Source organism: Varroa destructor, unplaced genomic scaffold, assembly GCF_002443255.2.
Source record: "Varroa destructor unplaced genomic scaffold, Vdes_3.0 BEIS01000002.1, whole genome shotgun sequence".
Taxonomy (NCBI): Eukaryota; Metazoa; Arthropoda; class Arachnida; order Mesostigmata; family Varroidae; genus Varroa; species Varroa destructor.
The window spans coordinates 60263263-60290782 of NW_019211455.1; the positions used below are offsets into that span (position 1 = coordinate 60263263).

The 27520-nt window shown below is 35.8% G+C and overlaps 1 protein-coding gene across 9 annotated transcripts in view; it reads left to right on the forward strand.

Annotated features, from left to right (window-relative positions):
• The first annotated feature begins 397 nt into the window (after positions 1 to 397).
• SPoCk (secretory pathway calcium atpase) overlaps positions 398 to 27520 on the forward strand; it is a 34732-nt gene continuing 7609 nt past the window's right edge. For 2 of the 9 annotated variants that reach the window (XM_086979070.1, XM_086979071.1), the window contains exons 1-9: positions 9359 to 9424; positions 16052 to 16189; positions 17118 to 17389; positions 20352 to 20551; positions 20686 to 20949; positions 21040 to 21218; positions 22054 to 22224; positions 24374 to 24510; positions 27010 to 27135. In XM_086979070.1, the coding sequence (XP_086835196.1) occupies positions 9374 to 9424; positions 16052 to 16189; positions 17118 to 17389; positions 20352 to 20551; positions 20686 to 20949; positions 21040 to 21218; positions 22054 to 22224; positions 24374 to 24510; positions 27010 to 27135 (1538 nt within the window). In that variant the 5' untranslated portion in view covers positions 9359 to 9373. Of the gene's footprint in view, positions 635 to 9358; positions 9425 to 12229; positions 12581 to 13342; positions 13549 to 14263; positions 14311 to 16051; positions 16190 to 17091; positions 17390 to 20351; positions 20552 to 20685; positions 20950 to 21039; positions 21219 to 22053; positions 22225 to 24373; positions 24511 to 27009; positions 27136 to 27520 lie in introns of those variants that run through there. The other 7 variants (XM_022794164.2, XM_022794165.2, XM_022794166.2 and 4 more) reach the window with 7 other exon arrangements.

A 27520-nucleotide genomic window follows, 5' to 3' on the forward strand; every position in this document is an offset into this window, starting at 1 on the left:
AGTAAGAACAATAAAGAATATGATGATTTCTGTCAAAGGGGGGCTTTCTCAATTTTTTATCGGCATAGTTTATACTTTGATAGGTGTGTTCTTATTACCGAGTACACCGCTAATAGAAAGATTTGAGGTTCATTGGATCTAAAAATTAAATGTCAAATTACTCATCATTGCAGTATTCACTGCGTTTTAATTGATGCATTGTTATTAAACTTCGCCTGTTTTATATAGCTAATGAATTTTCCGGAATACAAGCTCACCAGTATTTAATATTCATATACTCCGTTGATACTTGAGTCTAAGGTTGTTATATCATATTTCATATTTTCGCGCCACGCGCTGTTGATCGTATTGTGAATGGGACCCTTGACAACCAGCAAAAATCACTCTGAATGACAGCTGAAAGGAAGCGAACGACAGCGATCTACCAAGGATTGCCGACACACAAGCCGATGACACAGTACTACTGCTGTTGTTTATTCTCTCACCCCTCCTCATAATAATATAGGGCTTGGGTGTCTGACAGTGGTGTTTTTAGTAAGTTAGTGTTATAGTTGAGAGACAGATGTGCGACCGCTTGCTGTCGCGTTAGATGCAGCGGGAACTGGACGGTTGTCTTAAGGATACCGATATACAGGTGGGTGCTAACTAATCTGGCATAAATGTCATTCTGTACAATGTTGTGTTAATTTTAGTCATATAGTAACGGTTGCTGTGTACAGAGGGTTTCAATTCTACGAGTTTAGTTAGAACTATTCTCTAACTAAAGATCGGGCCATTCCACATTTGAAGTTCGAATTTAATGTACTCTTAAAAACCTCTAGTAGACACAGGCTCGGCAAATGAGTCTCGAAAGAAATGTGTCAATATGGCCAACAAGTAAATGCTTGTAAAGAAAAACCAGGTCAAAGCGGTTATATTTTATGACCCAGGATGGTCAGTTGCTTCGTATATATAGAAACATTTTACTCGGTACCTACCAAGTTCAGTAGATACTGTGTTCAAAATCAACAGCAACAAAAGATGGAAAGTATCTTTAGTTTTATTCACGTTCATTCTTTTAGGAAGTGCATTTCCTCAAAGTAATATGGAACGATCAAATTTTTGAGATTTCGATGCGGGCAAATTGGGAAATTGTTATATGGTAATCTATTTGTCATATTCAATGCTTCATCTTTGAGTATCATCACGTATGCGTAGGCAAGTCTAATATTTTCTTAACTTGTATTTCAGAGTTCACTAAGGGCTTTGCTAATCTTTTTATTTTATGGTTCCTTGGCAAATACAGTACTTAATAATGACACTTATCTAAATGATTTATTTCAACTGCATAGGGTAAATAACATTCCAAGGGTTTGAAAGTTTTGTTATTAGTACGTACAATGAATTCTGAATCAGAAGATAAGCCAATTTCTTATTAACTAATTTTGCAATCAAGATTATAGTATAAAATGAATATGAACCCTTATAAATGAAATGGACAAGTGAATCCTTTAAAGAAGTTTTTAAAGGTTCAGTGGCTGAAACAGTTAGAGAACTTTGGTGCAAGCTGTTGCATCTTGTGTGATATATGTGTGATCAAGCTAAGTTTTCCTTATGGACCGTAGACGACGCATTTAAACATAAAATTTCGTATTCATCAATTCCTTCGTGCTCAATATTTATTGGACCGACTGAGGGGTACACAAGGATTTTTTCGGTTCATATGTGGTCTCAGAGACAGTTGTCTAATGATCTGGAATTTGGTGTTCTGTATATCATGTGTGTTTCACGCATCAAAAAATTTTGTGTATCTTAGCTTATTTCTGAACATTTAATACGGAGTTACCTTTCTGTGGCCGATATGATGCAAAAGCTTTTCTCTGTACTAAACGAAGTAACTTTCATATTAACTGAAACATTACAGAGCATTTACTGTTAGGGTCGTAAAAGCTAAAATCGCTTTCTGCTATCAGTAAATGTACGCACTGAGGAAACTAACAATTGACTCATTTAATTAGGGAAAGGAATGTATGTACGTTATATACACCTTTATTAAATGTACGGTTTAAGTCCTTCCCACGTATCCTTCCCGTCATCTCGTCATTTTTATATATTCAACCCTATTATATACTCTAAAACAGACGATGAAATCATTTGTGTAAAGAAGAGGTACTTTGCACTTTTTCACGTTTGGCTGTATAATCACACCATGATGGAAGATCGGTATAAAATGTATTTTAGCCTAAGTGAAGAATACTTCTATAAATAAATTAAACAATCCCAAAACGAGTAAATTTCATTATAATTATTCGACGAACTGTAGTGGTCATTTTCATATTGTCTAATTCATTGCCACCGGCATGTACATTGGTTGGTTACAAAATTTAATGATCTGATAGTTCTAATACGATTTTAGTTTCCTCAGTGTTCAATTATCCATGCATAATATTTTTAATTCACCGATATAAATTATCTCTTAGTTTAAAGCCAAAATTTTGTTGTGCAATGTACGTTTAAATTTCTTGCTGTCATAATTTAGTTGTTTGCATCTTAAAAGATAGCGTACTTATAAAGAATCTCATGCTTCTTCAATGGACATCTTTTACGCATGCTCTCTAATAGCGTTTAGTAAATAGAAGCAGACCTATATAGCTTGAACATACGTTCCGTCGGCGATACACAGTTAAATCTCAAGCTGGTCACTTCAGTGTCTTCTATTGTTAACAATAAACTTGCATCCTCCCGCGCCCCATATTTATGCGACACCGTACTGAAGTTACTTTTTTGGACACGATTAAACTTCCGCTGACTTAAATACCCAACAGCGCACAAATAAACCGTGAATTAATGCCCAGGGTACCAAAATTATTCAAGTCAGGCTATCGTATTTACGTACTACCTACTTGCCTTAGAAATTAATTATAATTATTGTGATCCTGAGGTATCGGGCTGTATGTACGTGTGAGCATTCTTTTCCTCCACGCCGTAAACAAGTAACCAGTCATCATTTAGTTAATTTTTCCCATAGCTTTATTACAGACTTATACTTGTATTTATAATACTTTCTTTTGCTTTACTACGCACTATATTAGTCTACTCTTCCATATTATTTACCGTTCAAGAATACTTTTACTTGTTTATTTTTTACGAGACTAGATTTTTGGGTCAGTTTGAAATTATGAACACACCATAAGTCACCAGTACAACAAAAAATTCTTCCGGTGTTGAGCTTTTTAACTATGACACCTCTACAACAGATCATTTATTTGGATGATCACGTTTGTTAGTAACTCTGTATGAATTTGTTTTTGAGACCAAGATCTAACAGGTACAAGGTTTATTGCCGGTTGCCTTATCAAAAATAACAGCTCTGGTCTTGTTTATAATTTTCACGCGAGGTGGACTTACGATAATGTGAATAATGGGTTTCATAGAATGATTAACGCAGCTTGATAATTTCATACCTTGCAGCGTACCATATAATATAATTAGTATAATATAATATAATATATATATTATACTAATGTACTTATAATAATATGTAATAAAAGAAAATAATTTGTGGTTAGGTATCTCATTACAGAATCAAAGATTTCCATGTAAAACATATTTCTAGTTAGGTCACAATTAACCAAACTGAATGTTATGATCCTAATACTAACTACCAATTTATTATTTGCGTACTTCAACCCAAACACCATGTATGTTTGTCGTCTGATTTCAACAATTTTATTCACTGTATTAAAAATCGAAACAAATAATGTAACAGCTTGAAAACAATGTGTGGGTTTAAATTCCAAGTAACATCCGCTTTTGATTAGTAAAAGATTCGATTAGATGCGTGTTTACAAATCCTTCGGTACAATAGAAATATTTAGTCATGTTTAGTGGTTTTATAACTAACTGTTCTGTTTACGACATTGAGTTGTTCTTGACAACATACACGAAATAAAGTAAATGGAAAAGATGGCACAAAAGAAAAATATTTTGTGATTTCGACACATTTTTTAGATTTGAATAATAAATTAGCTCAAAATAGAACGTAAAGCTTAAGAAATTGATAAAAAAAAATTACTAAATCATCAACAAGGTTTGAACAGGACGCCCAAATAGGATGGTTCAACCACAATTTTATTTTTGTCTTAGATCAATAAAACAATGTGCAAGCATATCTAGTGATTTTAGCGCCCACTATTGAACAAATATAGCCAGCTCGGCGGCATTGTCAACTAGTGCGAAATTCAAATAATCGAAGGTCTTCTGGATATATAGGTGTTTTACAGGTATAAGGTGGATTCTATAGGAGCCTTCAAGATCTCTAAGGCTCTAGAGGCCTTCGTAGTTTACAAAGGGGGAGGGGGATCTCTACAGGCCTTGCTTTTCTATAAAGTGTTTTTTTTATACACCTCGCGCTAAAGAGGAAGATCGCCATCTTTTTATTTTTACAGAAGAGGTGCTATGGCCTAGGATTACGGGAATTTCTGTCATAGCTTGCGGCCACAGGAAGGCATTATATAATGCCCTTACATTATATATAAGATTCTTATAGGGTAAATACATAGGTGCCTGTAAAAGATGCCTGACCTAACTACCTATATATATATATATATATATGATGATTTAGAAATGCATTTAGCTACGAAGACAGAGAGATATCTACAAAACTTATTTCTAGATTTGTAGACTGACTTACAAAACAATACAGAGTTGCCTAGATATTGATAGATTTATAGATACGCTTTACTTTAGTTAGGGGATCTTAGTCGCAAAACACAAAAAAAAAAAAAAAAAAACACTCATTCTAGTTAAAAAGGTAGCGCACTTACACACCTTTTATGCGTGCGAGTGCCCTTTCTCTATATCTATGTTTATAAACCAACACTCTTTTATTTTTGCTAACATGACAGTGGTACTTAGCTTATACCTATTGCGCTGACTTTCATTCGTTTTTCCTTCGGTTCACTCGTTGCTAGTAGCTTTTGCATATTTTCAGGATATGTATAACCTCATTACATACATTACATATATCCAACAATCTGCTTATTCTAGCTCCTATATGAAGTAGCGCGTAAGTCGTAAGTACATGCACCGTTCCACGTCTTAATGGATGGATTACAATTGTCGTTTTTCGCCTTCTACATTATAGTTTCCATACGTGCACACTTCTATCCCATCAAGGATTATTTGGCCTGCACTACTTGACTGCTGTTTTTTTTTATCTGCATGTTATTGCAATAGTCTTCTTTCATCTACAGATTGCTAATTTCACTGTGTCTGATAACGTCCTTGCGCATGTTCTGTGATGAGTACCACAAGTGGAGAACGATCAATTTGTTGATTTCCAGAGACTGCTAGAAAAGATTAACTTTCAGAAATATAGATTATAGAAAGAAGCACGAGTAAGACACTACCGCTTGTGTTATATTTGCTTTCTGTCCTGAACGGTGGACATCCCAAATTCGCTAAATAGTAGCCACCCATGAGTCATATTCAATATGAAAGGCCTGTTAGTCAAATCACGAATTTCGCGTAGCAAAGCATTATCGATGATAATTTACGACTGTCGAGCCACTGCAGTTTCGCATTCCAGCTGTAATGTCTCAGCCATTGTTTAAGCGATACACACCAATTAATGTTTCCGCCGTGCTCATCCGTGAAATACCTTATCAGTGTGGTGTTAGGGGTGACATTACGATAGCTTTAAGGATCGTAATGTCCTTATTCTTTTTCGCCATTACAACGTTCAAGTCATTGTCATATCAGTACCTGTGGTGCCCGCCATACATAAATCAAGAACTTGTAACCCTTGGCTCATGGCAGCAGTCGCTTTCGTTGCTGTTGAACTCGACCTTACGGAAAACTATAGACTTCATTAAGAATTACACTATGCTCATTAATTATAGAATTAATAGATATTTTGGTTGGGAGACCCAAAATCTTTCCTAAAAAGCGAAATGTTTTGAGCTACGCCCGGCACCACCGTTAGGCATTCCATTAAACGAGGCAGAAAACACAGGTCTAACCTTGTTAATTGTCTACCTGTGAAATTATCAATACATAACTGATTTTGGAGCACAGATTTGTTGTTTGGTACATGCATAGTCATATACGATAAAATTTTCTCATGTGACTCCGTATATAATTTTCATTACTCAAGCTTTCCCTACTTAATTTTTAGATTTTATATATTTTATATCACATTGAAGCAGATACCAGAGTATTTCGCTTGTTGTATCCCAAATCTATAAACAGTAAAACTAACCTCTTTATCTTTGAATATGATACATGTTATTTGGTGAGGTTCTGACTTGTCATTTCACTAATTTCCCAGGTGAAAACACCAAAGGCTCTTGGATTTGCAAAACAACGAGTGGGTTGGTAAATATCCGAAAACCTAAGGTCTCGTTGGGTCCTCTTCTTTACACTTTCATTGGAAATTATAAGTTGTATTCAGAAAAGCACTATATTTACTGAGGAATACTTCTATTGTCTGGCACATCAACCTCCTCTTGTACTCCACCATGCTTCAAATGTTACTTCTGCCACGAAGATGTGATACCTTTCTGTTTTCAGAGACCCTCTTATCGACTAGAGTTGTTCTTGGCAGAAAGCTTGCCGTTTTTAGGCTTTTGCCTCCTTAGGGTCACTTATGAGGATGTTGCCTTGTACAGACCGGAGTTATGTGTGACAGAAGATGTGTTACACTCTTAAGGTAGTTGCCAAGGAAGCATTCCTTCCAGGACTTTTGACAGTTCCACGGTACAGCTCAAGCTCAAGTTTATTGTGACAAATTTTCGAAAACGTTATGTTTATGTACACATTAATTTTCTGTGGTAAAGTTGTCTGCCTCATTCTTAATAGCAAGTGAAAGTGTGTTTTAACCCATCGAGTGCTGGTATACTAACGAGATAATTTTCAACACTAGGTCAGACTCTAAATAAGAATAAAGGCCGACGATGACCTTAAATCCTGCTTCGTTTTCGATGACAAACTAGTATTGAGATTTTTTCGCTCCACATTTGATTTAATCATGATGTTCACCGATAGTTCACCGAAGTATTCTCATACTCTTTGCTATAATACTACTGAAATCAATGAAAGTAGACTTTTTAGATTTGCTTAGATGGGCATAACATTTTTCACTCATTCACAGCTCCCTGAAAGACATATCTATTTAACTGGCCCATGTTGCAATCATCATTTTTCTTTTAATACCTGCATACTTAGGTCCGTTTCCCTTCTTCAGTTCAAGGTCGATATAATCAGCTAGGAGCTCGAATTTCTTACTGCATTCATTAATTACTGCATTCATCAAACTAGTTAGGTAAAAGAAGGGAAGAAAGCTTCCGGCAGTTATCTAACCTGAATAGTGGTTCATATTTTGCTCGTAACTTTGTTGCTTGAAAAGCCCGTACTGAACAACTCATTTTGCGCTCAATACTAATCTGATGTTTGATTTTGTTATACATTTGCAAATGGCTAGAAAATGCTATGGCTTTTTCAATAGCTAATGAAGTACGCCAACGCTTTCACCACTCATCGCTATAATGAAAGGGAGATTTCACGAAGCTATGGGCCTAGATTCGTTTAAATATAGGATCCCCATCATTCACAATTAATAATGAAGTTTTATTTACACCTTTCATCAACTTTTCTCGTTTTATCCATGGGTTCACCTCCCCATGCTGTATATTTGGCATGTGTATTAACTGTGCTTACCAAAGACCCGAGAGGTCTCAATTGCTTTTATCGCTTCTTTATATTTCTTAGTTTGGCGAAGTGGAGGCATATACCAAATGAATAATCTACCCCTCATTTATATCGCAGCTCCTGACGCACATACATTTTCGACTGTTTCGAATTATTTAGCATTTACTCTAGCCAGGATGGAGTTCAATAACGAACATCCATCATCTGTTGCTTATTTATTTAGATAAGTATATAGCCCGTAAAATGAAAATCGACCTTCATTGATTCAGAGTGCTAGGAGAGATGTTGGCTGGGTTTGAGAAATTGCTTCAAAATATCTAGCATGGTAACCTCCTTGAACAGATAAGTATCAGGATAACCTTCAAATTTTTTCCAACTAAGGCTTGGTAAGGAAATTAAGACCTTCGCGCTAACGTTGTGGAAAACAGCGGAAGTTCTATAGCAAATACACGTCGAAATAATTACAATTATACATTGATGACGTATATAGGAAAATTTGAAGTTCAACCAAAAGATACCAACTTAACAGAAAACTGTTAATTCCTTATCGGCTTAGAACATAGCAACTTTCCATTAAGAAAAAGAGTTATGCCGAGATCTCAAAAAATTGTAGCATTTAAATGTGTCTTAAGTTCTTCAACATATTCTCACCTTTTTCGGTAAATCTGAATCTTTGAGGAATTTAAAAACCGACTCCATAATGTACCGCTTGGTAATATAAAGGATTACTCAAAACTGGACGTCGATCCTTGAGACGGTGGTAAAGCAGGGTGCCGATTTTAATTGCTAACATTGAAAATCTACGTGAAGAATGACTTAATGCATTGGGAAATAAGTAAATGTGTGAGAAATATTGCGTCGATTGAAAAAAATAGGAACATGTGGCGGGACTTTCACTAGCAAAGAGAGCTGGGGCCTGCAACGTCGGATAATCATACTGGCAAAGCAATGGGTCCAGAACTAATCAAATGGTTTGCAACCTATATCATAATAGGCACGCCAGAAAACATAAAATACGCTGAATCTGAGAAAGTAGTCTTGGAAATATCTGGTCAAAAAATGAACCACTATTTCCTCGTCGGTATCAAACGTGTGTTGTCGTTTTTCTATTTGTTGCTGTAATATTATTAGGTAACCTAAATAAAAACTTGGGGTTTATTATTATCTGTCATAACTGAAGCTTGTTTTGAAAGTTCTGTTTTGGCGTTCGGATGGTACTAGCTAGAAAAGTGCTCTGCTAAGCGTTTGAGGAAAAGTTTTTAAGCAATTGAATTTTATTGAAAATTAAATAAGCGTAACAAAAAAAACCTTTGCTATCTGACTTACTAATAGTAGCTATTTGTGACAAAACAGATAAAGGAAAAGGCAGATCTTTCACTGCACGCATATATTCTCATTTTCACAGTTTATGCGGCATTTCTCATAAAATCACATATTTCATAAAGTAGCATATGCAAAGCTACTTATACTAAAAAATTTTAACATTCATTGTAAAATCAACGTTGGTAGTTAAAGGTCCAATTATAAAGATTGTTTCCTTAGTGAACTCTATAATCCTCTCATCGATTAATCACGGGTTATAAAATACTTTGTATGCGGGGCTTAGAGCCGAAAGCAATATTTGGCCATTGTCGCCGAATCCGACAGGCCGCCATAAGATTATAAATTAGAGCGCTGACTGTTTATGCCGTTACCGGCCATTATACGACTTTCGAAAAATCCGGGAAAAGGTTTTGTAAGTTAATACGGAACATTCGTAGTAAAAATCAGATTGAAAATGTTAAAAGTTCATCATAAAGGACTCAAAGTGTGTTCAGAATTTTTATACAAATGCTAAAGACCCTTCCAAGATGAGGTCATTTATTATGAGCAGTTAATGTGTAGTGTGTCCGATCGTGGCCAACGAGTTTAGCTTAGCAAGTCTAAACCTACCAATGTTGCTCCGTCCACGGTTCGTAGTGAAAAATCACTTGGGACTTTAAACAATGAATTTCTACAAAGTGTGAACGATTAATACGTTAACCGAAAGCGTGATCAAAGGGAATCGCACTTATATTGAAGAGACACACTTGCCCACAAAGATATCCGTGTTGGCATGAGCAACGAAATTTTAATTCATATAAAAAGTGAAAATTATAATTTGTCAGCAAATGCAAGGTACGGCAAAATATATCCTGACACAGTTTTCAGAAAAATCTGTAGGGTGGTGCGTTCAAACTACTGGAAATACTACATGCGTTCATACACTGCTCCAGGTCCAGACGAAAACTTGTTTTTTTCTGGAACAACACAACAAAGTCATCATGACAGACGACAGTGCCTCGTTTTAGGACTTTAAAAAAATATATTTTCGCTCATTATTTTGCGCTGAACAAGCTCGTCCGCTTAATGCTCAAAAAACAGATTAACTCTAGGAAAGAAATGCCGCTCTCGTTAAAACTTTCGTTGGCTTCAACCTTTATATTTCACGTTATTTATTAATTTCCTCGAAATATTTTTCTGGCTTGCACTGCTTTATATTTATATTTTTACTAATAATTTATTGTAGTTAACAAAGAGTCGCGGTCTTATAGCGATTCTGGAATACTTAATAATTAACTTTCCTTTCCTTCTTGACATACATGATCTGCAAGAATGTACTGCAATTAAATGAACTTACAAGCATGACACATGATATTTAGTAGTGACTTCTACGGCTGAGTCAACAAATAAGAACCTATGCAATACATAAATCAAAAAGAGAATGACAACAGAATGTGTAATAGACCTTTGTATCATTATTTGCTTTAAAATATACTAAGTTATTATTAAAATATTATAAAACATAAAAAAAAAGCCCCAGCAACGCAGCGTTATCAAAGAGTGATAGTTAAAATGAATTATATAAATTCATGTTAACTATCACTCTTTGTTTTTGGATTGCTTATATTACACTACGAGACTTGTTTAATAGGACATAGGTTAGCTACATTTTTTGACTCGGCTGTGCATACGAGTGTGTTATGAATTAGTGCTTCGATTTGATTTTTGTTACAAACGAAATTGTGACTTCTGTCTCTCTCTCTCTATATATATATATATACATGTCCTTCACAACGTTTTTAATGTGAAATCAAAGACATTTTTGTGTATATAAGTTGGTAAAATATATGTGGAGACTGGCCAGAAAGTTTATTATTTGTCCAGCTCACCTGGTAGTCCTAAAGGATTTTATAATCATTTTTCCCAATCTTGCAATTTTCTTATAAATATAATCTAGGCGCTTCCTTATTTCTGCTATCAAATGATTTATCAAATGTTCCAAATATATTTTAAATTCTGGTTCTTGCTCTAAATTACAGGTTTATTGCTACGTTGATATTGTGTCTCGCTTCACAATTCAACTACAGAATACTCAGTATTTAACTTAATATTTGGTCAACCCAGGATGTTATTGTCATACATTAAGTTGACTATTATAATATCGCGTCGTTCGATCACCGCATTTGTTAGACTGAATGCCTGACAACACCGTCATGGAAATGTTGCGGGCCGTCCAGATACGCATCAACAAGAAACTGATGCAAGAAACATATAGCATGTGGTCCATCTAGATATGCCAGCTGTGAAAACAGTCATAGAACTGATCGGAGGAGCACAATATTATACCAATTTGTATCCTTTACTCTGTAACTGACCGTAGCGTGATGCATATAATAATTCACAACAAACAGGCGTGGGTAAATGTCTATATATGATCTGATAGATAACAAAAAGTAGTTTGCTTTATTACTTGGTTGGAGTGAGTACCTGCATTCCTATTAAAATGTTTCAGAACGGTAAAAGCAATATTGTTTTCATACATGGGCATCTTAAGAACGATAAGTTGTTTGTGGACATTTTCGATGATCGAATACAAAAAGCAGGTATTTAGCATTGAAACACGTATTAATATTCAAACGTTTAGCGCACCTATCATTACGTCTTGCATGCTAGCGGTAAACGCAAATACATCTTCTGCGATATATGAAAGATAATACAGAGCTAGCAATAATGGCTAAACAGACTGGGTGCACGAGTGAGTGTGACGTAATAGGCTGAATTTTACAAAGAACCCTTGGCGAGACCGTGTATGTGTAAGAACTATGAATATACCAATGTAAATGTACGTTCTTGAAGAATGGTAAAATGCATTTGCCTTTGGTTGCTTGCGTAAAATCGTCGAGCAAGGATTTAGAAATCTTAAAGGCTCACTCTTATATTACAGTAATTAACGGAAAGCTTTCGTAGCCTGTGGTATTAAAAATTTGTGATATGATAAAATTTCAAGGCGGTGCTACTGTTTCTTTGCGTATCGCTGCGTGCGCTAGATTGGCTCGTTCTAAACGTCACACAATCGAAATCCGCTAAGCAAAAATATAACTTTTTTTTTCTATTGGCGGTTGTATTCTTTTAAAGTGCAAAATGGCTTACGTTAGGACATGTTAGCCTTTCGTGTTTTTTTTTAGATACGTGAGAGCAAACGATTTTTAAGTGTTGTATTTTCCCATGTCCGTACTTCAAGAAACGCTCAATTGTCACTTGTACATCTACGATACTTATATTTTTTAAAAATATCAGAACATTATGCACATTGTTAAATCTCTATGAACTTAAGACTTCTAACGCTGCATAAAACATGACCATTTAAAAAGGTGGGGGTAAAAACGAGATGTTTGGAGCGCGAATGTTTGCTATATTAGACGATGTACTTTCTAGATAAGAAAAGGACAAAGTTGCACCGACAAAATATTTACTTGATTCCGTTCTTGCAAATGTTGGACACAGTATAGTGGTTTTGCTGTTATTTCTAGTAATTCCTGTGGCTCTCTTTTCCTTATTGCGCTTCTACACCGGCCGAAACATACAGTTTGTGAGTATTGGCTATATGTTTTCGTTTGGTAAATCTATTCATACGTTTTAGTAACGACTTGATTGGCTTTGGCCTGTCTACCCGGTAAGGTTTAATAATGGCAGTCTTTGTAACTCTATGGGCCGAATGACCAATGATAACAGTAAGAAAAGCTTAGGTGACAAAAGGTTCATATGGCTCGGCAAGTCGATTTTGACGATGGAAACACACTTTGACTGAGAAAATGAAGTAGTATAAATAAATAAACGACTAGCGCTAATGCCAGTAAGGCAGTAAGCATTTTCAGATTTTCGTTTATCCACGGGTATCAAATGGGTTTCATTTAATTTGAGGACTACACTGCCTGAGCATATGCTCGAACGCCTATCCTAACCTAGAATAGTTGTAACAGCTAAACGTCTGAGTTGTGCTCAAACATATTACGATTAATTCTATCATCTAACTATGACTGTGTTGTCACTGTATATTCATAGACATTACAAGCTATTTTACATCGCTATATAAGTGTTGTAGCAACAAGAACTAGCATTATATTTAATGTGCAGTCGTGAATTGTGTAAAAAAGCAGTTCCTGTATGTCGCCATACTGTTATTGAGTTGCTGATTTTGATCTAACGTAATCCATATTTGACGACAAGGCGAATTAATTTGAGCTATCAAATGTACTAAATTAACTATGTAAGACTTTGGGGAGGACAGGAGGAAATTTTTTGAATTTTTATTTTCAATGCCGATTGTCTAAAGTTCTCTTAATTACGTCAGGATGCGCACAGGATAAAGCAAGAGGACCTTGTAAAATGATTAAGCTAAACGAAATTAGCCATGGCTACAAAAGACGACAGGGACAAGATGTCCTCAATAGCCGGCCTGTTTGAAACGAAAGCAATAATGTGTGAAGCCGACGATGGCACCCGAACCAATGAATATAGCGAGTTATAGCAGAATCAGGTGACCTTAAATTCTGTCAAGTAAGAATTTCTTAACTTTGTTTCTGTATTCCTCGTTTTCTTATTATGTGTTTTCAATTAAGAATGTGTGAATGTTTGTTTACGTGAACTGTGCCATAGGAGATATGATTAGAGTACTGCATTTAGTACCAATGCTTCAGTTCTTTGTCTTTAGCGTCAAAAGCATTGGTCCAAAGAAGCATATGTTGTGTTTTTCCGTTCAGTAGTTCAATTTTTTCATTATTTCGTGCCGCTTATCGGTCAATTAATAACTATTTCATTAGTGTTGTTTTTTCTACTATCGCCTAATTGCCTGAAATTTAGGAGTGCGAATCATGGTAAAATGTAGCATCCATTTATGCTCTTGAATGAACATTTTAAGTCAAATTGTTTCATTCCTTCAGACTATGATATAGTTCAACATGCAGGTGCCTGAAGTGCGTTATCTCTATGAAAAGCGTGTAAAATACTTTTTATGTAGTTGTTGGGAAAAATTCCAACTAGAGCTCCAACGATTTTTATAATTTCTTTGGCTAAATTTAGGCTGATGAGAACATTTCAGGACTATATTTTCATATCTAGCAAAAATCATTTTTATTGCGTAGAGATCTTTGTTAAGAAAATGACTTGTGGTGCGATTAGTTAGCCGGCTGGGTAGATTACCGGCTTGTTAATAATCTATACGTAGGCTAAGTTGGGATAAAATTCATTTTTTCTTTTTTTTTCTTTTTTAAAGCAGGTATCTCGATGACATTTTTTGTATGTGCCGCCGAAGACATAAAGGTGTGTTTCTTCAATCCAATACAGCCATTCGGTTCAATCACGGCTTCAGTTCGAAGCCTAAACTACTCACAAGCCCGCGTCAGAACCTCCTTAACAAGAACAAGCGAGTCAACTTTGTTATGTAGAGATCTATCATAATGTATATAATCAGGCCCTCATATAATGATCCAAATCATTTTAAATGATATATTAAACGTTTAAAAAAATGTTCACCTCAGTAAGCATTTTTATTGCTTGTATGGGTGTCTGGCTAAAAGATTCGCCATCATTTAACATAGGAGCCCACGGTTTTTCCAAAATTTAACCACAAACACGCCTTTCTGGTAACGGATACTGTTTCTAACTTTCTTTCACCTGGCATCTAGAATGTGAAATGTGGCTCGAAACTGGACACTAATATTAGTAAAATGTGACGCCAGTATGATTAGAGCACTTTTTAATAATTGATTTCATTGGTCTTTGTGTTTGTGGAAATCAATTGTGTTTCACTGTTTTAACATGGGTCCTACGGCTTCACCTGCATAGTGTGCATTTTCCTGCGCATAGAACCTATCATAAGTGTCTCTATTTCTCCCAACAAATTGACTTTTTGTGAACCTTACTCTTCAGGTCTGTGGCTTATAAGCCTGGCCACCTCTAGTATTTTTGCTATTGCATTCCCGTTAATTCACATCATGAAATAACTCACATATGGGCCCACAGACTTCTTGCAACTATTTTGCGTTTCACGTGAAACTTCTTAAATTCCTAAATCCACCATAGGAGAGTAATTTGCGTTATGCGACCTAGCATAATTTTAATAAAATTAACGAGTTTAAATTTAAAAAGTTCGCTTTGTTTGAGGGATTTATTTAAGCACCAATATTATTCGACGAATTAGAGACGTTCTTACGTTAAAAATAGGCAATTACCTTATTTTATGGTTACGCAATTGTACAAAATAATATTATTAGGTCGCTTACGTGGTTTTGTGGACAAGCAAAAAGCTACTTTTAAATATATTTTTAAAGCGTAATTCTGGTGTTTTATATGAACAGTAATTCAGGAATTGATCCAACAGGTTAGTTATGTTGAAGTATAGCGGCGTCTACGAAACTTGTGGCTTAATGGTCTTAAACTCTTATAGTCTAGAAAGCCCTTTTGTTGTTTAAAACTTTCCGTGAATGTACTATAGATGGAAAATTTTATTGCAGTGGTTGGGCGGTAATGGTCGATGAAGTCGCATTTTGTTAGTTGCCAGTATATTGCTAAGTAATCCTATATATATATATATATATATATATATATATATATATATAAGCGTCTCAGAATACCATAGTTATATCACATTTGAATAGGATAGGTGTAAGTATCGGAATAGTTTAATAGGCCGTAGCTACACAAGTCTACTATTATTAAATACTCTCGTAAGTGGTAGACTGACACGATTACAGGGTGAGTTGAATGCCATGCGTACAACTGTCCCTTATATGCTATTATAATCCCAACTTTAGCTCTGTTAGGGTTTAAATTATTCGACCTATTGATATCAGCACCCCCGCATTCTACATTTGGTCAACATGAATACCATTATATCTTCTATCCGTGATATACTCGAAATGGTACCCATATCACCAGGGGCAATACGCTTTTAACGCCGGTACTAGTGCTAAAAGATGAGCCTTTTTAACAAGTGCAGTATATGGAAAACCATCAATTTTTACAGCGACCTGAATTATTGCTATGTCAAACTTTTCTATAGCCAAAGCCCTCGATCACGGCCAATGGCTGCCGGACCACGGGAAGCAGTTGCGTGAATGACGTACTGTTGGAGACCACCGCAAAAATAAGACTAGTCAGAATGAAGTCCGGACAGGCAGCCAGACTCGACTTTCATGAGGTTAGCAAAATCATCATTAAAAAATTTTGCAAAAAGTTTTAGCAAATTTCCTGTTGTTTATCTCTAACTACTTACCTATTAGTTATATCGAATTCAGTTATAACCTGATTATAATCCAGTTATAAAAATGAAATAACAAAAATAGTACTAAAGGGTTCGAGGTTATCATGTTGTGTATAATATGTGATGTTAATATACCATTTCATTAAAAACAACATATCTAAACTTCAAAATATAACATCATTATATTTTCATGGCGAAGTTTCAAAGTTTCATCCTCAACCTTTTTTAAAGCAGGTAGGAAAGCATCCACGTGTAAGTATTCTTCAGGTGTTCGGTTCATTCTATCGCTGAGACCATGAGTAGCTTTTCCTTTTATAGTACGCTCTTATTTATAGTATGATTTTTTTAAAACAAACAGGAAGACATTTTTGCTACTTTTCACTCTGCTGAAATCAAAAAAGTGCCCAAATTAATCCAACAAACGTATAGCAAGCAGTGATGCTATAGTTTAGCCGAAGGTCTTTGCTGTTTTCAAAATAAATCTTTTTCCGCTTTACCGTGATGCAAGTGTCTGAGAAATTTTTTCCTCGGTTTACAGGTTGCTGCCCCTAATAATAATAATCCGTTTTATCATTTACCAACAGTATGTGTAATGATATTCATCGCGATCAAATTCATAATCAGTATAGGATAAATACAGAGATATTACAGACTTGATCTAGTGTAATAGCTTATTGTAATATTTTATTGTTTTGCCGTTGATGGGATTCTATAGATTCGTTCGTGTTCCACGGTACTGAGTGGTTATTTCGAGACGCCAAATAATCTTAAGATAATTTATAAAGTGCTATCTAAATGAAATCTCATGTAAATGTTCTTCATGGACTTAATGTAATAAGTCCTCCTTGTTTTTACTACCAAACAGGTTGCTCGTGAACTGGGTGTGGACGACCTGACACGAGGCCTCAGTTGGTCGGATGCTAATCGCCGCCTGCATCAATTTGGCCCTAATGAATTTTGCATGGCTTCTCAAGAATCGCTGTTTACAAAGTACCTCGAACAGTTCCAGAACCCCCTTATATGCTTGTTGTTAGCCTCTGCCCTCGTGTCGATTCTCATGGCACAGTATGACGACGCTGTATCGATCACTGTAGCGATAGTTATCGTCGTCTCCGTTGCCTTCGTTCAAGAATATAGGTAAGGAAGTGTTGACGAAGATCATCGTCGTTTGAAGAAATGGTTTAACTCTTGTATATGCTCAGCGGCAGCAGATATAATCTAATTCCGTTCAGAAGCATTTTATTCGAGATACAATGCTCATTGTGCAATCGTATTCTGCATTCACTAGCAGAATCAATGGGACACCGCCTGTTACCCTATTTTTTCGTTAGTTCGAATCTGTTCAGAAACTGATAAAGAGGACAATCACTTTAATATTTATTGGCGTATTTATCGTACAGGAAAAATGTTCATTATGAAAATATATATAGGTCTTAACGAAAAGCTCAAGCCCGCAATGGTGCTACATGTTACAACTTTAATATCCATGCGCATATTATTAAAAAGATTGTCTAATCTTTTTAATTTTTTTAACGAGTGTTAAGTTTTTATATTATGTAAAAGTAAAAAAAATATATGACTCCAACAGTTGATGTTTATTCTTCTAAGAGTGTTTCCAAAAGGAAACTCACTGTAAAGTAAATTTTGGTTATCTCAAAACTTTATGAAAAAGCATTTCTAATTGTTTTAAGACTTCTGCCAAAAAGTGTTTCCCAATTGTTGGCCATCTTGGGCAATAATTTCAATATATACTTCACGGTTAAAAGAAACTCTATTACATTATTATTATTACAGAATATTGTATTCTTTTTATTTAACAAACTTTTATACAACGTAAAGGTGTACATTTACTAAAAAATCTAGCGCATGAGATAAGATTGTAAAGAATATTCGGAAAGCAGCCATTACTTCTCAGCGTTTCTAATTACTGATCACTAAAGATTAGATGAATGTTACCTCAATGACTTTATTGCATGAGCCCCTCGATGACTAAAATAATTATCGGGGTATAACGCAAACGGCCTTTGTCGTACCGCTTGATAAAAAAACATGCCACAAATCTATAGTGATTTCTCCAATTAAAACTAATATAACTAATAATATAACTAAGTAATACAAAACCTCAGTGTTTAGTGTTATTAGTTAAATGTAGCAAGTAAATGTGAAAGAATGGGAAAAATGTCTGCTGCCCTCATAATGTTTGTTATTAGATTGTTATTAGTTGATCGATGTATTTTTTATTTGAATTTAAATGAGAAGCAATACCTATCTGAAAATATCAATTTCCCTACGAAATCTTGTTTGTGCCAGTTTTGAGTCTTTAGAAATGTAGAGAAATTTTGATATGAAAATATTAAATGTGGTAACTATTGATATGATCCTCAAAACAGTAATATTTAGTTTAATTTGCACTAAATTTACGGAAAATTATGCAGACAGGAATACAACAAATATACAATATTGGCAATACTTCCAGTAATTTCAGTTCAAATAAATATATTCACTTTTGGCAGATAGATCAGAAGAACTATTATATAACAGCGTCTTATACACACCATTGTTAAAACTGTCAATAACATCAGAAACGATATATCTTGGGCTGGTTAAGAGGTTAGGTTTCCTAACGTGAGCAGACGGGGAAATCGAGCGGTGTAGTTTTGACACATAGTAGTATATGACACAGTTACACATAAATCACAAGCCATTCACCGCGTACCTTATGTGAAATCTTGTTTATGGTGGAAAACTTTATGATAGAACTGAAAAAAGCAAACTTAGAATAGAGAGTAAGAGGTTCAAATATTCTTACTCGTAGGCTTTTCCAATGCTGTGTAAGCTGTGCTACGTGCGTAAGGATTCTATAATTGTCCGTTTTATAAACTGTGGTGATAACATGCAGAACTGAACGAGATGAATGATATCGCCCCCTTCACAAGGTTTTCAATCTAGAGGTTTATTCTCATAAAGTAATTCTCATAAAATTGTTTTTTTTTTTTGTTAGTTTCTTAAACTTAAAACTTCAAAAATGTAAACTGGCATTTTAGTAAGTGAAGGAATTTTAGTTCTAAGCTTACTTGCCGTTAGATAAGGAAAATGGTATTTCGAAAATATTTTTGTTTAAAGTCGGTACTTTCTAGAAGTTGCATTAACCTGAAAAAATATCAAATTGTGGACAAAATAGATCACAATCACCATTAATAACAATTAAAATTTACGGCATACCTAAACACTATGTGGTGTCGGGCACATAGGAAAAATCTTGTTGTGTAAAAATTGACAATACTCTTTGCCATATCTAGAGCTCCTCAAGGGAAGTGTGCCTTCTCACAATTATGCAATCTTTGTTATGAGGATAGCTGTGTTAGGTGTTATAAATTGCCTGACCATATATATGTCAAATATGCTGACGATTTAAAGTGTTGCCGTAATATGTCTTTACCTCAGTCATACGGTGTAATGCAATAAACAGCCACCGGTACTTTCAGGTGGCGTACTGAAAGTAGTATGCAACCCGTGGTCCAAAGTGTGCCATTTTCAGGAACGTTTCGGACTAGCGGGATTTTTATAACTGCAAATTCAAAATTTTACGAATGGCCAATCACACAGATTGACTTCAGTGGTTGCAAATACAATATTTCGATGCTCTGTGGTCAAGTATTCTAAAGCGCATATACGCCTGTACGATTCTTTGGTACTGTATATTTGCTCTTATCCTGCAATGCTAATGGTTTTCCCCTCCCTTAGGGATGTGTGATGTAATATGCTGATACACTAATGTCGCTGAGGTATATCTAATACAGATAGATTTTATAATCAACTCTATAAGTTTAATCAACTCTTAAGAGTTCATTAAACCTGCGTTGCAATTGCCGACAAACAAATGCATTGTGAAAAAAGTCCGCGGGAGCCACCTGCAATACTAAATCATATGCTGGAATACGTTACGTGGAGATCTAGGTGGAAGGAGAGAAGATTAGGTTTTAGAGAGGAAATTTAGATGTTTTTTATATTCGTATTTAATATAAAATACTTTTTTACATATTTGTATAAGTCAACGACAGCGAAAAAATGTATTCTTTTCGCTTTGTATACGTTTCAGGTCCGAGAAGTCATTAGAAGAATTGTCAAAACTTGTAGCGCACACCTGTGCTGTCTTACGGGACGGCCAGGTCGAACATATGGCGGCACGAAATCTCGTACCGGGTGATGTAGTGCTTCTACAAATCGGCGATCGTGTGCCTGCAGATGTGCGACTATTCCACTGCAATCAGTTGCAAATCGATGAGAGTAGTCTAACGGGTACGAAACTTCCAATTAACGCGGCCAAAAGTATCTTATTATGTATATTAAATATGACGTATACAACTATCAGGAACCTAGTTACAGGATGATTTTCAAGGCTTATATTTGTTTCACACGATTCTGTTATTAAGGTGAAACGGAACCAGCAGCAAAGCACAGCGAAGCTCTACCTAATTCAGCCGGCTCCGATGTGTCATCTAAGGCGAGTATCGCTTTCATGGGTACACTGGTGCGGTATGGCAATGGCCGAGGTGTCGTGATCAATACTGGCGAGCAGTCAGAATTTGGTGATATTTTCCGAATGATGAAAGCAGAAGACTCACCAAAAACACCTTTACAACGAAGCATGGATTCGCTCGGCAAGCAGCTGAGTGTGTATTCGTTTGCCATTATTGGTAAGTGATAATTGACAATGCGTTGCGTTTTAAACCCTTCTAATATGCTATATATATATATATATACCGAATGTTGTTTGTGGTACGTAGGTGTCATTATGCTAGTAGGGTGGCTGCAGGGGAGACCCTTAGTGTCAATGTTCAATATCGGCGTGTCGTTAGCTGTTGCGGCAATTCCTGAAGGACTACCGATTGTAGTCACAGTTACACTCGCACTTGGAGTAATGCGAATGGCTAAGCGGAAGGCCATTGTGAAAAAACTACCCACGGTAAGCATAATTTCTCCTGAACAGCAAATCTCACCAATTATCCTATCATTCTTTACTACGTTTCAGTATCATATAAATGAATCTAGTATTGATACTTGCATAAAAATACTAAGGTACCAACTGTATACGGGTGTGTTAGATAACTCGAGGTAATTTTGGAAATGGAAATTTGTACTATAAAATAATACAGCTACCAACAATACTGGCGATGGAGGAAGTTTGCCCCACCAGTAGCAAAAACAAATCACCATGAAAACTAAGTTAGAACCGAAAAAGGGATCAGACGTTTTTAGAATCTAAAGTTAATATGAAGCAAAACATGTGGTTCTCAGGCGGCTTTTTGTAATTGCTGACTAAAAACAGGCCTAGACATATTTTTAGTTCAGTTGTAAGCTTCAATACCGCCTGGAGTTTCCAGTTTTAATATTATAACAAAGCGCATTTGGCAAGCAATGTTCATGCTAAAAAGCTTCAGCTCCTACAAAATATGCTAAGAAAACTGAATTCCAGCAACAGGAGCAAAGCTATGTATTCTGTGAACTAAGAGCCAACCGGCTTTATATACCTATGGTTTAAGTATCGGAATCCGAGGTAAAAAAGCGACATTTTAACGATTTTTGTAACAATAGTTCTTGTCTTCCTGCACGCGTGACAAAAGGGAAGATTTTAAGGAGAATTTTACATGACATGGAAGGGCTTTTTCGCTAGGTAGCTGCTACAGTACATGTTTAGCTTCCCACATACTACGTTCGTTTTAGTCACAGTAAAGCCGATTTTGCAACTGTTCACGCAGTAAAAAACGTATATTTTTTTTTATTACCGCTATCTATTATAGGTTGAGACTTTGGGATGCGTGAACGTAATCTGCTCTGACAAAACTGGTACACTCACGAAGAATGAGATGGCGGTAACTGATGTGATTACTGCGGACCTTAACCGTGTTCAGCTTCGAGACGGCCATCACGCTATATCCGAGACAGTTCATGATCTTCAGAACGTTAGAGAGGTAAGTTGTACAGCTGGTCATTACTAAAAAGCTTTCAATCATCTTTCAGAGAGCTATTGGCTGGCCAAAGGTTGCAGCACGTTAGAACGTGGAACTATATGTGGATATATATAAGGCACAGGACAGGCTATGAACCGGGTATAATGACTAAATGTAATTGCTTTGTCGTAGCTGAGGGCTGAAATTAATTTTTTTTCGGTTTAGCCTACAACTTCAATTTGCGTTTTTTTTTAAGGAAAATCACCAGCGCTAGAAGGCTTGGACTTAAGCTTTCTAACGTGCTGTGTTCACCGAAGCATCCATTCTGTAAGAGTATAGAAGTTACGCATGTTTTTCCGAATTAATATCCATTCAAAAAGGGGCGGCGACTCTTTTATGCAGGGATTGAGGTTCAACGATAGAGAGGGCGTCGACGCTCTGTAGCACGGTTGCAAGAAATGTTGTTTCAACAGCTGCATGTTCATCGAAAGTAATTCCTATGATTTGGAACACCTTATATTATATAAAATGTCTTATTAAAGATGCTTTTTTAAAATATAAGAAGTAACGTACATTCATCATACTTGAGTGAAATAAGTGATTATGGTAACCGACGTTGATTTTTAGAATGCAGAATGAATGGCTACACCTAAAGCTAAAATCATGTTTCGAGATATAATTGCAGTTGTGTGTCTCATAGAGGATGTTCCCTGAAGTACCTATACCATATACATTATTATCAAGCAAAACATTTTACAGAGTTGTCTCTGAAGTTAACTAATAATTGCGAACACTTCGTTCGGAGACGGAAAGAAATCTGCATTGCCGCAAGTTTCTACTCTTTTTTTTACCAAATCTGGTCGCACCTGATCTTATGTCTACGTCAAATTGAAATTTCAATCTTGCCTTATTAACACATATTGGAATGAAACCTTTCAATTGTGTTCCATTTTACGCCTGTAGATCTACCTTAAGTTACTGTAATGCAAAATTTCGGCAGTCTGGCAATCTGACAATTTAATTGTTTCCAGATATTTGCTCTTCCCTTTTCGAGAAGACAAATTACTTCTTTTTCACACATCGTATTCTTAAATAGCTTATTGTGCAGTCCTACGTTTAGTTTACATGTGGTAAGTAAATTTCGCTAAAACTTTACAGGTGCGACACCTACAATATATCCAACATAAATGCACAACCGAGATCCAAGAAATATATTGCAAGAAAACACGCGAAAGATGTTGCGCAAGAAAGTGCAAACGATCCAGGATAACGATTACAACGACTGGAATCAAGGGGGTCCCGTCTATAAGAACCTCACGGAGAACCTTTTCTAGAAAACATAGCTTGACCCCTTATAACGATATACACAAATTGGCTAACATGTAAAAATCTGGGTGTGATTAAATATAATTTGATCCTTTCCTTCTGCGAATAGGTGTTATCACATCATACTTTAGTGAAAATTGTACTCAATGGGCGTCACCTTAATAAAAGCACCGCGTCTTTAAAATTACCTTCAACCCTTTTTTGTCAGGTCATTACTGTACCCAAGGGACAATCTTTGCACACGAAAATGCCTTTCCGGGGTCACTTGAGTCTGCTTTCCATTCGATGGTATAAATAAATTGCGCCATATCTAGACTGCTTCAAGCCAAAAGTGTGAGAAATTACCATCGACTAATGCAATATAAGGGCCGTAGATTACTTTAGGGGATAGTTAAGAAGTCATTTTGGCAAAAGTTGACTAGTTGTATTTGGCCGGGAGCAATGAAAAAACTTAAGGGCTTTGAACGCTATTTTTAAAAATAGACAAGTATAGAGTGGGAATTGAATATAGAATTCTTCCTTTGCCACAAATCAATTCCATTTGGGGGGCTAATTGGCAGGATTTAAGTTTACTTCCTGTATGCTACCGGGACAGTAAGCGTAAAACGTTTTCATTTACAACATTGCAAACAGTCCCTACTTTGCAAATCCTTCGTTGGTGGTCTAAATTAAACAAAAAATACAGTAATCCCAATTTATATTCTGGGATAGTTTTCTGACAGTTAGCTGCAAAATTTAACTTTCGGATCTAAAAAAAATTGGATTTAAACTGTCAGTATGCAGGTAAAAAGCCTTTCTTATTATTGTGATCTATAACCTTGCGATATTGTTGTACGAAATACAGGTTCTTAAATGCGGCGCCATCTGTAACAACGCCGATATTGTTTCCGGCATGGAGCTACGCGGCCAGCCAACAGAAAGCGCGCTACTATTGGCTGCAGATAAAATGGGAGTTTATGATATAAGAAATGATTATGTAAGGTAAATATCCGCAATTCAGCACCCTGGGAAACTAATAGTTCCCCAGAAGTGTCTTTCGCCCTAAAATAAACTGAACACAAATAATACACATGCCTTGCGTTCCTTGCACCGAAGAATTTGGTTATAAATACTTAGTACTACTACGTTAATTTGCAGTTTTGTACAAAGAAAACTGCAGGCTAATTCTAAGTCATTTATGCATGCAGTTTAAAATTTGAAGTAAATGGGTTTGCATAAACCCGGTTTTTGTAGGTATATATATATATATGAACATACTATATATATGTATAGTATGTAGAGTAGAAAAATAGAATCAAATAGAGGAAAGGACTTCCTTTCAACTCATTGAAGAGACAAGTGTTTAACGTTTATACCGTGTCGTATTAACAGAAATAACAGTGTGCGTGTAATAGGCTTAAGCGTTACATACTGGCCATTCATGGCGAGTAGTTTAAATAGTTATGATAAGGGGAAATACTAAGGTAGGCAAGAGTGGTTTTAATCACACAACTTGACTTTTTCGTTTGATACAAGTCATCTAAATGTCTGAAATTATAAACATTCGTTTCTGTCAGGTATAAGTTAGGCACGATATAAGTACAACATTGTATATCTCGTAGGTGTCGTAGGAATGTAGGTTTACATTCCTCAAATCAAGCGAACAACTGACAAAAATTAGTGTCCTAAGGGATATCGTTGCGAATTAAGAGCATTACATGCTGAAAGAGCATTCTCTCAGGGTAACCTGGTGTGTCTTGGGCGTTATGCTTTCGATTTTAGATTACTAGAAAATGATACGAGCTTTTCTTAGTACAGTTGAAGACAGTATAGCACACTTTAGCCATGTCATTTGGTTTCTACACAATGATTTTGTTGAATAGTAAATTTGATGAAATATTAAAAGAGACAATTTTCACTAGAAATTTTTACCGTTGAATTTTTTCATACAATTTGTCTTTTTCCAATTTATTGGGCAAAGTGTTTAAAAATTAGAATCGTCCATAAAGGTATAGGTAGTTAAAGGCGGACTTAAGAATTCGTTGGTAACGGAACGACCTTTTAGGCAAGCTTCTTCTTAAATCTACGTTAGTATTAAAATTGTGCCAATATATCGTAGACAACGTGAGTGAATATCACGTGTAAATGGCGAAAATCACTGTAATTGTTTGATATCTTTATCTTCATGCACTGAAAATATATATAGCTGTCATCGAAATGCTGCGTGTGCACGTAGTGTTTTATAAGATAGTTTAGACTAAAAAGTGCATGGATTTTAACTTCGGTAGAACAATATGAATATTTTTATAAGAAAAAAAACGAACATTAAATGTGAATCAATTTCCATATAATGTTTGGTCGAACTTGGCGTTAGGACCCCCATATCATCTATGTTTCTCCAAAAACGTTTCTTTTGCACCTTTTCATCTGGACCAGTAGAAGCAACGGAGAGGCCATTCCGATTCGCCTTAATGTACTTTTGATAATATTTTCTGAATCAGAATGCTATTACTACAGAGCTGTAACGGCCAACCTAGCACTTAGCATAGTGTTGCTCTACTAGAATATAGTAACGTCCTTAGCAAATCTTTTGTTTTACCTTAATGATAGCGCTTGACTCGATAGTTATCTAAATTGCATTATCGTTCGGGTGCTGGTTTACACGGAGTTACGCACTAGAGTATTTCTGAAATAATGAACTGGAAAGACACTGAGCTAAAATGCATGAACAATGAACATAACTTAGTGAGTGATATTCTGAATTGGAACCTCAAACAAGGTAACTATCGGGTTATTGTTAAACGCAACCTCATGACGATGAATTTTTCCAAATGTGCTTATTTAGTGGAATTGACAAGGAAACAAAAACTACTGCTGGGGTTGTCACGGTAATTGACACATATATTCCGTGGTTCCATAGGCTTCTACTGTTTAGAGCAAGAACGCGCTTAAACTCCAAGCTCTTTTTGCTCTGGTTTGTTTTACTGAAACAATAATTGCTGGATAAATGCAATTATTATTGCGATAATTTTAATATTCACATTGGCTGGACCTGAATGTGTGCTAAACTGCTATCGTCAAATAATAAAGAAAAACCTTGTTCATATTTTTCTATTTGCATTAGTTTGCTTAGCTAAGAAAATAACCATCGTCGGAGCTTTTGGCATCATCTACTTTTTTTTTAACATAGCTCATGTTATATTGCGAACACATCCGTGTTGTGTAACATATAGTAATGTTAAACATACTCCTCTCCGTGGGAATCCCTAGCATCTATGGGCCTGGGACAAATCTACATTCATGCATGCGTTCAGTAAAAATTCAAAGAATAATTCAGTTACCAGAAACCAAATATATGAGGTTTTTTCATGACTGATTAAAATGCAGTATATTTGAAGATTATATATGACTAGATATGTGTTCAATCCCAATCAGCTTTAATTGGCTAGCGAAAATTGACGTGAAAAGAATATAATACCATAGCCGTTACTTCGTTTTCAGGGACGAAGAGATTCCGTTCAGCAGTGAGACAAAAATGATGTTAGTTCGTGTCCATCCCAGGGTGAGTCCAGACGAACACTTCATATTTGCAAAGGGTGCGCTTGAAGTCGTGTTGGAACGATGCACGTAAGTATTATTAACACTAACTGAAATATGTAGTGATATAAAATTACACTTCTTATGCCAAGTTGAATAAACTGTGGAATACGCGTGCCTAGGAGTCTCAGCTTTTTAATAATACTGTGAGCGGTTTTTGAGAGTCTTTGTGAAAAAATAATTCTTACGTGTGAGCTTCCGGCCCGAAGCCTCTAAATCAGATAAAAAGCTCGCTATATCGCGGTAACGAACTCGTATAATAACTCGAATCCTTTTTAAAAACTGAATAAAGCGAACAAATGTCTGGCATATTTGGATTTTCGACTTAGTATCAAGAATATTCTTTAACTAACTACTCCCAATGTAACAAGAAGTATTTTTTTCGATCGCGGTCTGGCGACGGCATAAAGTTCTT